This window comes from Plasmopara halstedii (assembly GCF_900000015.1).
Source record: "Plasmopara halstedii genome assembly, contig: Scaffold_2680, whole genome shotgun sequence".
NCBI classification, from domain to species: Eukaryota; Oomycota; class Peronosporomycetes; order Peronosporales; family Peronosporaceae; genus Plasmopara; species Plasmopara halstedii.
In genome coordinates, this window is record NW_020189586.1 from 536504 (window position 1) to 552039 (window position 15536).

Consider the following 15536-nt stretch of genomic DNA (forward strand, 5'->3'; position numbering starts at 1 on the left):
ATGTCCAAACACTATCTCTATGATGTTGCTTCGTTCGCTGTAGCTTCTAGACAACGTGTCCAGCTTGTTTCGCCAGTTATTTTATTGTAAAAGTAGACATTGCCTGACTCTTCAGCCACTTCCTCCCATACATCCTCACTTTCATTCGCTTTCATGGGCGCTTGATCAAACAACAAATCAAGTACTACATCGTTCACTTGCATCTCCAACGGAGGGCCATCGGCAGCTTTAACAACCTGCTGAGTCATGCGGTTGTAGTAACATACTTCACCAGATTCAGCATGATAGACTTCACTCCAGCATGAAGACGCTACTGTAAATTTTTGTGGTTTTCGACCTTCTCGCTTAGCTACAACGTTCAAATTATGCCACTTCGTAGCCTCATGTGTGTATAGTTCGCCTTCTGTAGCATAGCTCAAACCTGGACACATCTGACAGCAGAAAGCTAATCGCGGGGGTGCAGGATAGTGCACCAATATGGTGTTGTTCGTGTCCGATTCGTCTTCACTACTCGCTGCCTCGGGTGCAAGTTGCACAGTCTCTACTTCTCCTGCTCGCTGAGGCGGTACAATCACTACAACATCTTCTAGTAAATCAAGCAAGGTACGCAGCTTCTTGACTTTAAAAGTGGTGGGCGTTAGCGTCTTGTGCATCGATTTTTCGTACGCTGAAAAAAACTCGCTCAGCGGTACTTTACCGCCCTTATAACGGCTCACGACTTTGTGAGTCTCGAGCTTGAGTAGTTGAAATTCCTGAGCCAGGAACGAGTCTGATAAAATCGTTGCCAACGCACCCACTTTAGCCGCTTGAGCATCATTTGATGTACTCTCCTGCTTACTACGATCTCCATCGACTGCAATAGCCACAGTCGAGCCACAATCCAAGCATGAACGTGTAATATTTTGTTTTTTCATGGGTTTACTCTCGGCACAATCTAGTGCGTCCAAATCATCCAGCACCTTGCGTAACTTCGCATGAGTTTCTTGCAATTTCATCATTTTCTCCTGTGCTACTTGATACCTGGCACGAGCATCTTCATCAGCTTTTGCAGCCTGCTGCTCAAGATCTCGTGCGGTCGCCAATTCTTGACGCAAACGAAGAAGAATTAATTGCTGGGATATCACCCGCTGCACAATAGGAGCAATTTCAGCTGCCCGAGATGCGTAATTAAATGCAGCACGCACCCAGACGCATATGGCTACAAGAGCCGGTGATATGCTGTATAGTTGAAAGTTGGTAGAACGAAGACGTGGGTGGTGGATCACTTGAGTCAGAGAAAGCAGACGAGCTCGTCGAATTCCTTCAGCGAAAGAGTAAGCATCAAAGAGTGGCAAGATATACAGAGCCTTGACCGCATATTTGTGAATCAAGCCTTCTCGATCGCCTAGCATGACATTCTCAGTATTGCTAGACAACAAACATAGTACGTCTTGACGCGACGGAAATTCTGCTAGTTCCGGCGGCGTCATAGTTGCTGTACCACCTGATTGACGTTTATGTTTTTCATACTCAATCAACTTCTTACGTCTCTCCTTTTCCTCGAGCTCTAATTGAATATTCGAAGTGAAATTAAGTAACACGCAAAATGCTTTCAAGAGTGACTTCAAAGTGTCGTCCAGCTTTGCTGTTCGAAGGTGATACCAGTCTGACAGTTTCAATTCGCGTAGGCCATCGACGGCTTCTCGATATTTGCGCTCAACTTGCTGTCGATCTTGCTTCCAAAATTGCTCAACTTTGAGCTGCAAAGAATCTTCCTGGGCCTCGGCTTCGCTTAATTCTAAGGCCAAAGTCACGCCACGTGATTTCTCTTCTCGCCATATGCGAGAACATAACTCTTGATCATTGCGTGATTTCTCCAACGCAAAGGTCTGCTCCTCAATCATTTTGGCGGCTGCTGCATGCTCATCAGACGTTTTTTCGAGCACTTCAGCACCAACGACAACATTTTGAGTCTTTGCGAGCAAATGGACGATAGTCTTGACAAAAGCATCTTCTTGATCAACACCTTCAGGCAGTGTTGGCAACTGGCGAGCAACCATAACAGCATACGGCGTTCGAAACTTATCCATTACCAAATTGAGCACCACTTCATCCGTTTGAATGTTACGTTGCGTAACACCAAAGTACTCCACGAATGTAGCGGTTGAAACTTTCGAGCTTGGTTTGCTCAACCATGCTTTGTGTTCACCTGCTTCCCACCTTCCTGGTCGTTTCAGTACATTACTTTTCTCACACAAATTGAGATCACCGTCAGCACGTCCAGCGATAAAGACTCCTTCGCCATGCATTTCATCATTTAGGAAAGGACCTTCGTACCTATCACCATTCGGATAAACGAGAATGCCATTTCCATTCCGTCGTGTATGCTGCATTGCACCAGTATAATGACGACCGTCAGCAAAGTCTACAGTTCCATATCCGTCAAGAAAGCCGTCACAGAATATGCCCGAGATCCGATCGCCATTCGCGAGAAGACGAGTGCCTTGCCCATGCCAGCGACCACGACGAAAGAAACCATCGTAGCGAGATTTGTCAGATAACAATATTTCACCAGAGCCATGATGACGATCGTGCGCCCAATAGCCTTCGTACACTTCCCCGTTTTCCAAGCGTTCGATGCCGTAGCCGTGTCGTTTGCCATCTTTCCACTCACCTACGTACTCTCCACGGACAAATGCCATTTTGAGGTGTAGTATACCCAGTCCGTGGAAGCGGCCACGCTGAACTGCTCCTTCGTAGATGTGAGTTGCAGGACACGACGTCACGCGAAAATTTGAACCGCAGGCAGTGAACGGAGAGAAGAAGTTATCAACATTTTCGCCTTCCCATATGGTGCCGTCACGGCATGTAAACTTTCCCCAGTGATTTTTTCTCGGTTTGCATGTTTTACGGGGTAAATTGGCTTCAGAACATGTGTGAGTTATGTCTCTCTTCAAGCCACTAAAAGTGGCATCTTCGACCCACGGTCCCTCGTACATAGAGCCATCATTATACTCAATAACCACGTGGCCTTGAATCCAGCCATCCTGAAATGAACATTCCAAACGAACATACATTTGGGGAAGCTCACAAAGCTTACTCTTCTTTACTGATTGCATTTCTCGTTGACCTTTGGACAATGCTACTATTTTGCTAGTTTCCTCAACCACAGGGGCGTCTAGCTTTATCAAAGCTTTCGATCCTGCAGTTGTTTGAGTAAGCGATGGCGTGTTTAAAGACATAGCTTTCCCAACGTCCTGCTGCCTTTGTTCAAGGTCAAAATCCGAAGCGTCTGCCGCTATACCGGACAGAAATCGACCGTGCAGCATCAAGTCATGATTTGAAATCTGTAGTGACTGCAACGGCGTCTTTAACTCGTGATTAATCGCACTAGCTTCACGAGTGGTCTTCGCGCTTACCCTGTCCAGCTCTGCTCGTTTCACAGCACTTTGAGTCACCGCACTTTTTTCAACAAGCTCACGATGGTGCAAGATGTGCGCCTGTTCTCGGCGCAGTTTCTCCAAGAAAAAGGTCTCATTGCCCTCATCGCGTTGCTGTCGTAACATTTGTTGCTCTGCTACGTGCATCAATTGCAAGCGCTTCAGTCCTTCTTGCATACTCTCGAGTTGTTTCTTTCGGTCTTTTGCCCTAGCAGTCCATGCATTCAGCTCCTCCACTTCGTTGTCCATACGTTCTAACAGTTTGCGCAAATCTTTTTGAAACTGGTCTAGCAGAACACGATGTTGTTCAAAAATGTTGGATCCTTGCCTGTGAGCTTCTTGTATGAGTGCATATACTCGCTGTGTCCGGATAAGCTGATGAGTGAATGCTACGAAAGCTTTTTCAATCGACCCTAAACGCTGAAGTTCATTCTCCAATATCGTAATACGCTCGTTAGACGACGAGATCAGCGTCATCAGCTTTTCTTGAACCTGCGCTAACGACATCTCCGCCTTCTTTCGCTCCCGTTTAAGCGACTGCTTCTGCCATTCTTCACTATCACTTGCCTTTATGCGTTTCACTTTATGCGTAATATATTCTTGTAATTCATTTTCTTCGTGACGCAATACCTCCAACTGCGCATTTGTCTCGTGTTGAAAAGCTTCAAGATCCTGTTTGAGCAATTGAATTGCTGTCAGAACAGCATTGCGTTGGGCTACATTCACCTCGGGGGACTTAAAGTCGACACCAAAAAGAGGTGACGGTGTCTCCACTCGAATTTCACGTTCACGGCGCTTCAACAATTCAAACTTGGCTAGATTCTTTTCTTGGACATGTCGACCACGAGCCAACCACGTGCGCACGGCATCTTTAACACTGTCTTCCACGTAAACTTCTTCCTCCACCTGTGATTGCTCTCTTTCCACACTTACGTATTCGTCTCGTGGCAAAGCATAAGACATGTGACGAGAAACTGAAGCACGTCCTGGTACAGTATGTCGTTTAGGTTTAAAGAAACAGTACTGTCTTGAGAGCTGAAAAATTTCAACACAGTATGAGTTTGATTTCTCTTCAGTCTTGAGATGATTTACAGTAGAATTCCAGAGATGATAACGAAGAGCTTGCTCTGAAGCACAGACGTGGGCACAAAGGCGAAAGGGACAGATGAAAGGAATCGCATGGGTCCGGCAAATGTGCTCTCCAACTTCATCAATCGAGCCAAATCCCGTTATCTGACACACCGTGCACTTCAATTGAGCTCCAAATTTCTGAGATGCAATATCTTCGCCACCCATGTCAGACAACTCTCTTTCAATTAATGGTGTTGTGTCAAAAGGGGGTCGCAGTAGTTGCACTGCAGTCAAGTAACTTACTTCTGTCAGCTGTTTAGGCATTTTCGTGTACAGACTGGCACAACCGACGCCCTGAGTATTCTGTGCTGCGACGCGTATGCGCATAGATTGTTCATACTGCGGAAGAATTGGCCATAGTGTTGTTGTCGTTGGTGCTTTCGGGTAATGCTTATTTGAGTATCTGGATGCTTTGATGTGATCTGTCTGTTCTAAGGTATCTGCGATTCGCTGGCAAATGATTGGGCTGTTACTGTCAGACACAATTGCTTTGCCTTCAGAAGCTTGGTCGCCACTTTCGTCTTTCCACTCGACTACATACTGAAAAATCGGCGCACCATTGTCCAATGGAGCTTCCCAAGCTACATCAACGGCTTTACCTGCCCTCCATTTTCGAAACAATTTGGCATGTATCCCTTCTTTCCGTTGAGCAGCGACATTGGGCTCGGAAAAGGTTGCCTCTACCAGTTTGATGATCTCGCGCTTGCCGTCCTCTACGTAAAGCACGTCCGCGGTGCATGTATCGTATGGGTCCACCGCTTCCACGCGTGCTTCGTACCAATTTTCGTCGTCCAGTTCCACTTCTATATAACAACCAGCACTCAAAAATTCCAAAGGAGTTTTTTGTGTGGCCCGAATCTGTACGTCGACTACGGCTTCTGGTTTCTGCTGCTGCAGTATGTGAAGTGCACGACCTAGGGTTATTAGTTCTGCCTGCTCTCTTCTAGCTTGTGCCTTTCCACGAGCTTCTTCTTGTAAAAGTCGATCTTCTTCCTTAATTCGCCAAGCAATTTCTCTTTCGTACCGAGCAAACAAAGCAGTTGCGGTCTCTTCAAGTTTACTAAGCGTCTGGTGTCGCTTCGCATATCCACGAGGGCCTTCACGTGAGCGCTTACTATTCCAAATACCTTGGCGTTCCAATATCTGGGCTTCTTGGATTTCTTCTCGCTCTTGGGCTTTGAGCCCCTTGACAATTTGCAAACTTTTAAATCGAGCTTCAACCGAATTACGCTCAAGCCAATTCCAGTTGGTGGCTTTTTCAGCAGTTGCAGCTAGTGGAGCGCCCTCGACTATCTTCCCAGATTGCGCTTCACCAGTCAGGAAATGCGCTACACCCCAGCCATGTGGGACGCTGGCTCTATGAAACTTTTGCGGTGTATCATCGTCATGTTCGTCAGTGCTCCAAACAGGAACCCGACGCATTTGAAAGACGCCGTGGACAAGTGCCCACCCTTCCCCGGGACAAAATGAGCAATTTGCGAGCTGAGGAAAGAAATATTCTTTGGCTATCGTGTGTTTCTCTTCGAAAGTTTTCGCGAACTCCGCATTGCGCATTAAAGCATCAAGTTTTGCGTGTCCGCGATTCGCTTGTCGCTTGGCAATTTTCACTGTTTTAGATTGTTGAACCCAACGCAAGGGTTGAAGCAACAGGTGATCAATAAAACGAGTGATCGGCTTTGTTAAAGGTACAGGCCCGTTCTTTTTGTCCATCACTTGATCTTTATCTCCCACAAGTAAAAGCTTCGTGAGGAGTTGTTCTACTTCACGACGTCGGCCAATGAATCGCTGTACACGATTTATCACTTTCTGAATGCCCGGAGGTTCGTCTGGTAGCCCAAGCGGCACATCCTTGGGGCTGACGAGTTGAAGCATCACAAGCATTCGAGCAACACGAGTGTTCGCACAGCGAAAAGTTTGTAGTACGTAAAGCAGACTTCGTTGCCGCCTCGCAGCATTCACTCCTTGAAACTCCAATTCTCGCTGGTATTGCAAGCGAGCAATGTAAACGCGTGCCATGCACTGGATGACGCGAGCGGCGCTGAAGCGTTTAGATTCGTGTGCGATGGATGCAGCATACGAGGTAAGCTGTTGCCGCCATATTGCACTGATTTTGCCGTCTGAGCCCCCGAGGTTAAGCGCATACGCAGCAGAAAATGACAGCTCCGGTACACGATGTAATACGCGCTTTGCAGGCTCAAATTTAGTTGCTGGAATCAACAATGGCATAAACTCTAACTCACCATCTAAATCCATTTTAACCTGCGCCACATTGTCGATACTATTTAAGACGAATGCCGTCTCACCACAGCGCGGGTGACCAGGTAGAATAACTCTTACAGCGCTGCCCCGATCCACATGCTCTTGAAGGCGTCGCCTGTCATCAGCAGTGGTAGCTAATAATTGCTCAAACTCGCCGAGAAATCTTCGTGCCGTCTGTGACTTGCGTGTCAAGTTGAATGCCTCGTGACGAAGCTTCTCTGTATTCCCAGACTTTCCATTCTCCAGCTCTTTGTTGTTTGTTGCCGTAGCGTTCACTTTCTCTTTGACAACATGAAAGAAAGCTCGTAAATCATCGAAATCTTGGCGAACTTCACGGAATACGGATCGAACGTCAGTGAGAAATGTGGCCGGATCCAAGCCAAAGAAAGAGAGAAAACTGCGTAGAGCTCGCTGCGTCGGGCGGTTCGAAGCCCCGAGAAATCGCAGCATTTTTCCTTCAATAGTTCGTCGTGTCAACACTTCCATGCGAGTTATGTAGCTCCGTCGAAGAGCAGCCGTGCGTCTACGTGCAATACGACCTCGATACATGGCTTGCAAACGTAAGGCACAACGAAGCTGTACCAGCACCTCTTGCTGCGACGTAAACCAGCAGCGTACCAGGTACCCACGGATATGGCGTTGGATTGCTATGGCAGCCAGGTGTTTGACGCGCCCTAAACGCTCACGTTCGACTAGTCTGTATCTTGCTTCGACACGAACACGCTCCTGCTCTTCTGCTTTTTGCCGTTGCACAAGTATATACTTTGCCCGTCGCATCTCTTCGTAAAATTGTCTGGCAGCTACCCCACGCCACCGACGCTGTAGTACGACAATCATACGCAAATGACGATCCACCTGTCGCATCTCGACTTCCTCTGTTGCCATAAATTCCATCTCCCGTTCTGCCCGTAGATACTCTCGTAGTCGCGCTTTTCGAGTTGCTGCAAGAAACAGAGCTCGGCCCAACTTTCCACGCCATGCGTTCTGAATCAACACAGACGCCCAGACCATATATAAGTAGTGGTTTTCTACATGTCGTCTAGTAAAGACACCTCGCCAATACGCTTGCAGTCTCGTTGCCATTCGACGTGCATGCTGCAATTTACGGATTTGATAGACCCAGACTGTGAAGGAATAAGTCAGCTTTGCGTTTGCCAGCATGATTCGCACACGCTGTTTACAGTGTTTGGCATATGCTGTCTGGGCTGCCCACGACCTCAAAACACGGACTTGTGTACCATTTATAAAAAGTGATATGGCTCGGCGCTTTCGGTTGCGCAGCGCAATTTGTTTTTGAGTGTTATCGTACCACGTATACACAGCTCTCATGAAGTCTAGAATGCGGACTCGTGCGGCTACACGCCCAGAGATAAGTCGGAGCGTCGCTCGATGCTCATGACAATGACGCCAACGTAACCAGCATTTAGACTGAATACTGCCAGAAAATCTTGCTAAAGCTCGGCGCTTTGCTCGCTGGGCCTTTACAAAGTTCAGCCACGCATTCCAAACGAGCAACTTGTCCTGATGCCACACTTTTCCAGCTAGCCAGCGATATTTTTCTTGCAGCTGGCGCTCACGATGCGCATTATGAAGCCACTGACGGAATGCCCAGCGAGTCAAGCTCTTTTAAATGAAGACAAAACAATTAAGAGAATGATACATCAAAGCAGTAGACATGAGTCTTACTCTACAGACGATGGACGCCTTTGCTTCGACCAGAAATCGCGTTTGTTTTTTAACAAATTTGAGCCAAATTCGCCATATCATTCTAATCAAAGCCTTATTTGCTCGAGTCTAAGGTGTAACAAGGGTAAGTATAAGATATTTGGCAGAAATTACTAAGACATACTCTGCCTTCCAATTGCCGAGTCGAGTTGTGGGCTTCAAGATGAAGAGTGTTCAAAAATATTCCAGACATCAATAATCTACGCTTCTTCGACTGCCTTGTTAATGTATACCAGGTCTGAATGATGCGTGGCAGTAAACGGCGTTTTTCGAAAACGAACACTTTTTCAACATCATGTCGTTTGCGTTGTACGAGCTTACGCCAAGCCTTGAAATTCAATGGTAGTTTTCGCTGAGCTAAGAATTTATAAGCCTTTGCAACATTCAATCTGGCGACACGATGCATTTGTCTGTGTTGTGTCTCCGAATGCAGCAATTTCCACGCTGTAAATACCTTGAGTTCGGACCGATTTACCCAGTATTTGTGTGCCATGCGCACTTGTCGATCATACAGTCGCTTTCGCCAACGGTACTGCATTGGAATGACAACATTGAGAAGCTGTTGTAGGGTAATATGATAAGATAGTCGACATCGATATCCACGAAATAGGCGCTGGATGTCTAACGCAGCGCAAAATTGTTTCCACTCGCGCTCTTTAAGCTCAATTTGGCGCTCACAAGCTCGGATTCGGGCTCGAAAACGAGCTTGAAGGAGTATAGCTAGTTTGACACATTTAGTAGAATAATCTATCAATCTTTCCCTTTTTTGAGCTTTTATTGCTGCGTCCGGATTCGAAGCTGATATTCCCTTAAACTTTGCTTCATGTTTGGAAATGACTTCAAGCCCATACACATTTTCACGACATTTAAGGAGCTTCTCGAGATCTGTGACTTGAATCAATGGGCAACGAAACACGTTTAAATAACGTAGAAAGAGGCACTTCGTCCATATGTGTTCAAGTCCAGCAGAATCAATACCTTCACTTTGGGAAAGATCCAGCACCTCGAGGAACTTCAATTGACTACTGAGTGTACGACAACACGCTTCGTTAAGCTTATCTCGTGGTTGATACTGAAGATCGAGTTGCTTGAGGTTTACAGGAAGACTACGTAGCCCGCGGCTCGAAAAACCTGTACAACCGGAGAGAAACAGTTTTTCTAACGATTGCATAACCAACATGGGGTAAAGTGCGAGATCATCGACATTGACACAATCTCGGAGGTCAAGTACTCGTAAGACTTTATTGTGACCTGCCAGATTTGTTAGCAAGGCTCTTGATACTTGCTCCTGCCCAGCAAGTCGCAGCTTGATTAAGTTCGGGGCAGACTTTACAAGTCTGACGAGAACCGAAGCAGGAATTGTACCAACTTTGGAGAGATCAAGTGCTGTCAAAGTTCGTGAGCATGTGTTGATCACTGCGAGTAGCGCCATTTCTCCAATACTGGAATTGTTAGACAACGTTAGACACTTTAACAGCTTGAAGTTCTTTGAGGCAGAAAAGTCTAACGATCTGCTAGTGTATGCATTGATGCCATTAGTACGAAAAAAAGCATCAAAGCCAGAATCTGTGAAGCCCACACAACCCGATAGATCGAGTCTTTCTAGTTTCAATAGTCCGGCAAAAGCAAGTAAACCCTTGTCAGTCAGTTTTAAACAACTTGAAGCGTTAAGACTTTGAAGGAATGGACACGACGTTGCGATCCATGAACAACTCAAATTTGTCAACAAGTTGCACCCTGAAATGTCAAGCTTGGTCAGCTTAAGATATTTGCTGACCTCACGATAACCCACAATATTAAAGCAAAGACATTCAAACGCATCATCCGTGATATTGACACAATAGCTAACATTCAGTTCTTCCAATCGTCGAGGTTTTCTACTGAACAATTCCTTGATACTAGCGTCAGTGACTCTCTGACAGTGGCGAATCGAAAAAATCCTTAGTTTTTCTCCCCGTGACTTCATCAATGGTATCACTGCTGTGTCCGAGATAGACCGACAGTAATCAAGACGTAGTCTTTCCAGAAGTCTGACTTTTTTAACCAACTGCATAACACCCAAGTCGGTCACGTGTTCGCACTTTTCAAGATTCAGGCTAGATAATTGCGTAAAGGCCCCACCAACTACTCCAAGAATGCTGTCCGTGACAAAATCACTTCCACATAACGACAAGTCATTCAGCAAGTCACATTGTCGAGCAATAGCTTGAAAAGCTGCTTTCTACAAAATCACACAGCTGCATTGCGTAAAATGTAGCCCATCGCAATGTCAATGGCTTGCATACTTACAGGTATGTTCTTAAATTTATCCAAGACGAGACGTCGCAGTTTTGAGCAATTATTAAGCAGCAGTGTAAAGTCTGCTTAAGCGTAAAATGGTCAAGGCTCAACAGGAAAATGCTGTTCAATCACTTACCTTGTGCCCGTGTGAGTGATTCAAGACCATCCAAATCCAATTCCTTGCATCTTCGAGAGAGTTTAAACGCCATTTCTTGGAAAACTGGACCGTCCTGTATGCACAACGAAGTCCAGCTGCTTAGATCAACTTTCTCAAGAGGTTTAAACGAGTTCTGCTCGTAGAACAGCTGATCCGGAAGGTAAGCGTTATCATTGGCAATCGCAAGACTATGAGCTAGTTGAGACACTTGCTGCTTAGATGGCAAAGGCGTATAGTCTTCACAATGAGTCTTCCTGTCGAGCAAAAGGTACTAATTATGAATTTACTGGAGAAATGGTACTAAATCACTGCGATTATACCCCTTGCAATCTGTCAACAGCTGCTCTATAATAGCTCTGCCTTTATCTGTAGAACTCCGTATCCGCGGCAACGCAACAATATCTCGAGTCTGTGTGTTCTTGATCATGCTGTCCATACGAAGCGCATAGTTCCGTGAAAAGTGGTGATGGGACGATCGTGGACGCTTTAAGAGTCGCGTTCTTTTGTCTGGAAACATATGCAAAATGTCGTTCGGGACACAAATTGCAGCCTCTGCACTAGCCAATACAGAGTTTTCACTTGGATCTTGAAGCCATGATTCACTTTGCGATGATTGATTGCCTCGCAAAGGTAAACTACTTGTGGTTTGAGCGGAATCCCAGTGATATGCGACATCATTGACGTCGACGTTCTCCACTTTGGAGCTCAAAGTCCTACTTGAGAGTTGTCGTGGGACTTGTGCGTCAGAAAATGCGTGAGTTTTCTGCTTGATTGGGCGATCATTGAGCACATGCAAGTCAAGGGCGTGGCGTTTGACCATATTAGTTTGTTGGAGCAGCAATTTTAAGTGTCTCTTCGTCACTCACAATGATACTTTCATTCATTTTTAGAAGACAGATAGATACACATCAAAAAAGCTGTTATTTCTGACTAATCTCATCGTTTCGAATGCAACCAAGACTTGCGCCATAGCCATCAAAAGCTGAATTTTATCCGTAATCTTGAGACTTATGGAATTTACAGCAATGAAATTAGGAATAATGCTCTCCCCTTGCACCACAGCCGCGGCTTTTGCAACTTAATCTCTTCTCCATCGACTACTGAAGGATCGGTTGTTCTCTATGTCGTGGAGGGTTGGGAGTGCGGGTCGGTCCCGTGTAGATTTGAAGTCGTTCTGATTTCTCCTCCACTTCGCAAAATACTCGTTCGGCTCTGCTCTCGCAAGTTATTTTCAAATGACGTACTGCTTTACGGCAGCTCCAATAGTTAAGTAAGGCTCGAAATTCTCTAGCAATCAGTTGGTCACGACGGAGGGCGTACGTCCCATTAGATTCCTCAAGATACTTTTGCATCACTAAAAACACACGCTCAACCGTATCGCACCACACCGTTTTAACATATTGTCCCAATAGTCGTAATAGCTCCTGCATCTCGTGCTTTGAGCGCAGCGGTAGGAACAACGCGAACTTGGTAGCATGGTCGAATTTATTCCATAGTTCAGCATCTTGCTCCAGCTCACAAACGAATTCTCGGAGCGTCTGAACCGCTCTGTAGCGTCTACCAGATTTACCTTGAGTGCTGACAGAGAATAGCGCATCGGTAATTGATGCGAGTTGCGCTCGCAAAGAAGAAATCTTATCCTTCAAGTCCTTTTTGCGATGTTCACAGGACATTAAGTCGATGTCTTGGCGACTAACGTCAAGTCGCTTTAAAGAAGCCGCTGGCCATTGCCCTGCAAATTTTAGCAGCTCCTCCCGGTATCTTTTGACGTCGCCCCGACAGAGGACAAGACATGAACTGGCCATCAGGACCACCCACTTTGCAAACTCATTCTTATCAGAAAATTCTAGACAATAGGAACGTTTCATGACGTGTAACTTTTTGACTGACGAAAAAGATGTCATTTCGACGGATGGCTTGGGACACGATGACTAACTGCCATGTGATTTATTCATGACACAATTCGACTCAATTAATTCAATTACTTTCAGTGTCCAATTTTTAACTGGAAAAGTTGGGAGCAAATATGGCAACTGCAGTTTCGAAAACCGTTAATCAGTTGAAGCTAAGCAACAACAAGCAAATGCCTAAATCGACGACCTCAAAATATGAAGTCGTTGCTGAAAGTCGAGATCCTGCAAAATCACCGAAAATGCTGACAATCATCGCCAAAGAGTCTGATTTACAAACTTTTCTCAAAACCAATAATAATTCATTTGCTCTTCCAGGAGTGGCAAATATTGGTATTCACTTTCAATTTTCGCCACCATCTCGTTCAGATGCGAACCAGCTGCCATTGGAACAAGTAGTAGCAATTGTTATTTCTGGTGAGGTACCCAATGATGCTGCAGTGGTGCTCCTGTTAGCGTCACTTTCGAAGACTCGAGTTCTTACAGGGCTCATTGCATTGCTTAGTGATCCATTGATTTCAAAGGTGATGCACAATATCCACCAGACTGCGTTCTGGCTTCAATGCTACGGGTTGAAAAACCCCAAAATCGTTAATTGCATCGACTTGCAGCTTTTGTACGAAAGTACAGTGAATTCAACAGTGCTGAACGCGGATATGCTTCAGATTGCAACTGCTTGCTCTCAAGAAATAGCGTCAGAATTAAATTACAGCACACACTCATTTCAAGCGCGAACCAGGATGTCCGAGAAGCTGCAACGCTCAATGGCCTATTCCGCAAAGCTTTACGCTAGTTGCTATTCAAAAATTAAGCGCAAGTTTAAAACAAAAACAATGTTTGCCGAAATGACAAAAACTCGGTGGGAGATGGCTATTATCAACCAAGGCAAGGCTGCAATTTGGTTTGATTCCGATGCTGATTACCAGCCGCGGAGTCTCGAATTCCTTGTTTGCAAGGATGACGCGTCGGCAATTGAGCTTCCCAAACTACAACTTCAGTGCGAAATCGATTCGCTGCTTTGTCTTCTTCCATCTTCGTATCGCGACGCAATTTGTGCGGTTAAAAACTACCGCTTTCGACTTGTTGACATTTGTATCGATGTTGGTCGGGCTCCATTTACCTACATGGGTAAGCGGCAGCGTGTTCTGCTCGATAAAGAAGAAAATGTTGTCTCAAAAGAGACTATTGATGAGATCATCGAAAAAATAGGAGGTGAAACGCGCATTGGAGGCGACAATCGAGTAGGCATCGATGGCCAACTCCATCGTATTTCTGTCATGAGAAGCAAAACTAACGAAGTTTACGCCTTAACGATGCGTACAGGTCGAGCACTGCAAAATGCTGCATGTGTGCTGACAGATCTTCTATTGAGTGATAAACATGCAAAAAAGTCTGTGCTTATCTTGGGTCACCCTGGAAGTGGGAAGACAACACTTATTCGAGACGTGGCACGGTGCGTTTCAGAAACTATGGAAAACGTATGTATCATCGACACTTCGAACGAGATTGGAGGCGACGGCCTAATTCCGCATAAATGTGTTGGGTGGGCTCGTCGCATGATGGTTCGATCTTTGGAAGCCCAAGCTGGGGTTATGGTGGAGTGCGTTCAAAATCACACGGTTGAAACGTTAATTGTGGACGAAATTGGTCGAAAGGCGGAGGTGCTTGCAGCATCAACCGTGCGTCAGCGCGGTCCGCGACTGATTGCAAGCGCACATGGTGACTTTCGCGCGTTGATTAAGAATTCAGCATTAAACGGTTTGATCGGCGGTTCACAACAGGTTACCTTGGGTGATAAAGAGGCAAGGAATTCAAATAAGCAAAAGCTACAAACTCAGCGCGCTGGTACTCCAATATTCGATGTGATCGTGGAGCTAGATAATGTTGACCGCGGTCGGTGTCGAATCATATGGGACGTCGCAAATGCTGTAGACCGTGTGCTCGAGGGTGATGACTATGCCGTCGAGACACGTCGGTGGGAAATTAGTACACGAGGCGTTCAAGTGCTTAGAAAGTAGCGAATTTTATCACGATGTTTACTTGCAAAAATCTCATCTTCACCAAATTATATAAATATTAACTTTTTTACTGTTATATCTAGACCGATTTCTCTGTTAAATCGTACGCAAATTGGTATGATAATCTGTCTTGACATTTGCTACTGTTCGACAAGGATCGAGCTAATTACGCAAGTTGCAGGCGTATCGGAGCATCTTGCGACTGATAGTTGAAACCTGAATAGAGGGTATCTAGAGAGCACCAGAGTCAGAGAGAGTGCATGGCTTTTCATTCAAGCAAAGGGAAATCGAGACCATGATATAGACTCAGAACCCACGCGAGAGGTGGAGGTCGACAACATGATTGCGCAACGAAGCAAATAACTTCAGAAATAAGAGCAGCAGACAAAGCATGACGTGATACAACTGCAGATAATCGGGATATCATGCTGCTTAGTGAACGCAGCCAAGGCGACTTTGAGAAATTTGGGAACCAAATTGACCACAAATGCGAGAGCCAATGGAGCAGATCAACATTGTTAAGAAGAATCAACAAAAACAAAAACAGCAGAATTAACCATATTGGAGTATTTAGGATACGCAGGCCTCTTCAAATTAGTCAATCTATTTATAGATAACCAATTTAACTAATTTCATT

At 45.6% G+C, this 15536-nt stretch overlaps 3 protein-coding genes across 3 annotated transcripts; 1 reads left to right on the forward strand and 2 right to left on the reverse strand.

Annotated features, from left to right (window-relative positions):
- Positions 1–17: 17 nt before the first annotated feature.
- Positions 18–11791, reverse strand: PHALS_04835 (Leucine rich repeat proteins, some proteins contain F-box; the record flags this gene model as incomplete). Its single annotated transcript, XM_024718683.1, has 8 exons — positions 18–7793; positions 7862–7933; positions 8040–8432; positions 8496–8603; positions 8659–10755; positions 10824–10894; positions 10951–11225; positions 11292–11791. The coding sequence occupies 8 exons, from the start codon at positions 11789–11791 to the stop codon at positions 18–20; spliced, it is 11292 nt and encodes a 3763-aa protein (XP_024584057.1).
- Positions 11792–12068: 277 nt separating this feature from the next.
- On the reverse strand, positions 12069–12839 carry PHALS_04836 (uncharacterized protein; the record flags this gene model as incomplete). Its single annotated transcript, XM_024718684.1, has 1 exon — positions 12069–12839. The coding sequence occupies one exon, from the start codon at positions 12837–12839 to the stop codon at positions 12069–12071; it is 771 nt and encodes a 256-aa protein (XP_024584058.1).
- Positions 12840–13054: 215 nt separating this feature from the next.
- On the forward strand, positions 13055–14899 carry PHALS_04837 (hypothetical protein PPTG_18694; the record flags this gene model as incomplete). Its single annotated transcript, XM_024718685.1, has 1 exon — positions 13055–14899. The coding sequence occupies one exon, from the start codon at positions 13055–13057 to the stop codon at positions 14897–14899; it is 1845 nt and encodes a 614-aa protein (XP_024584059.1).
- Positions 14900–15536: the final 637 nt, after the last annotated feature.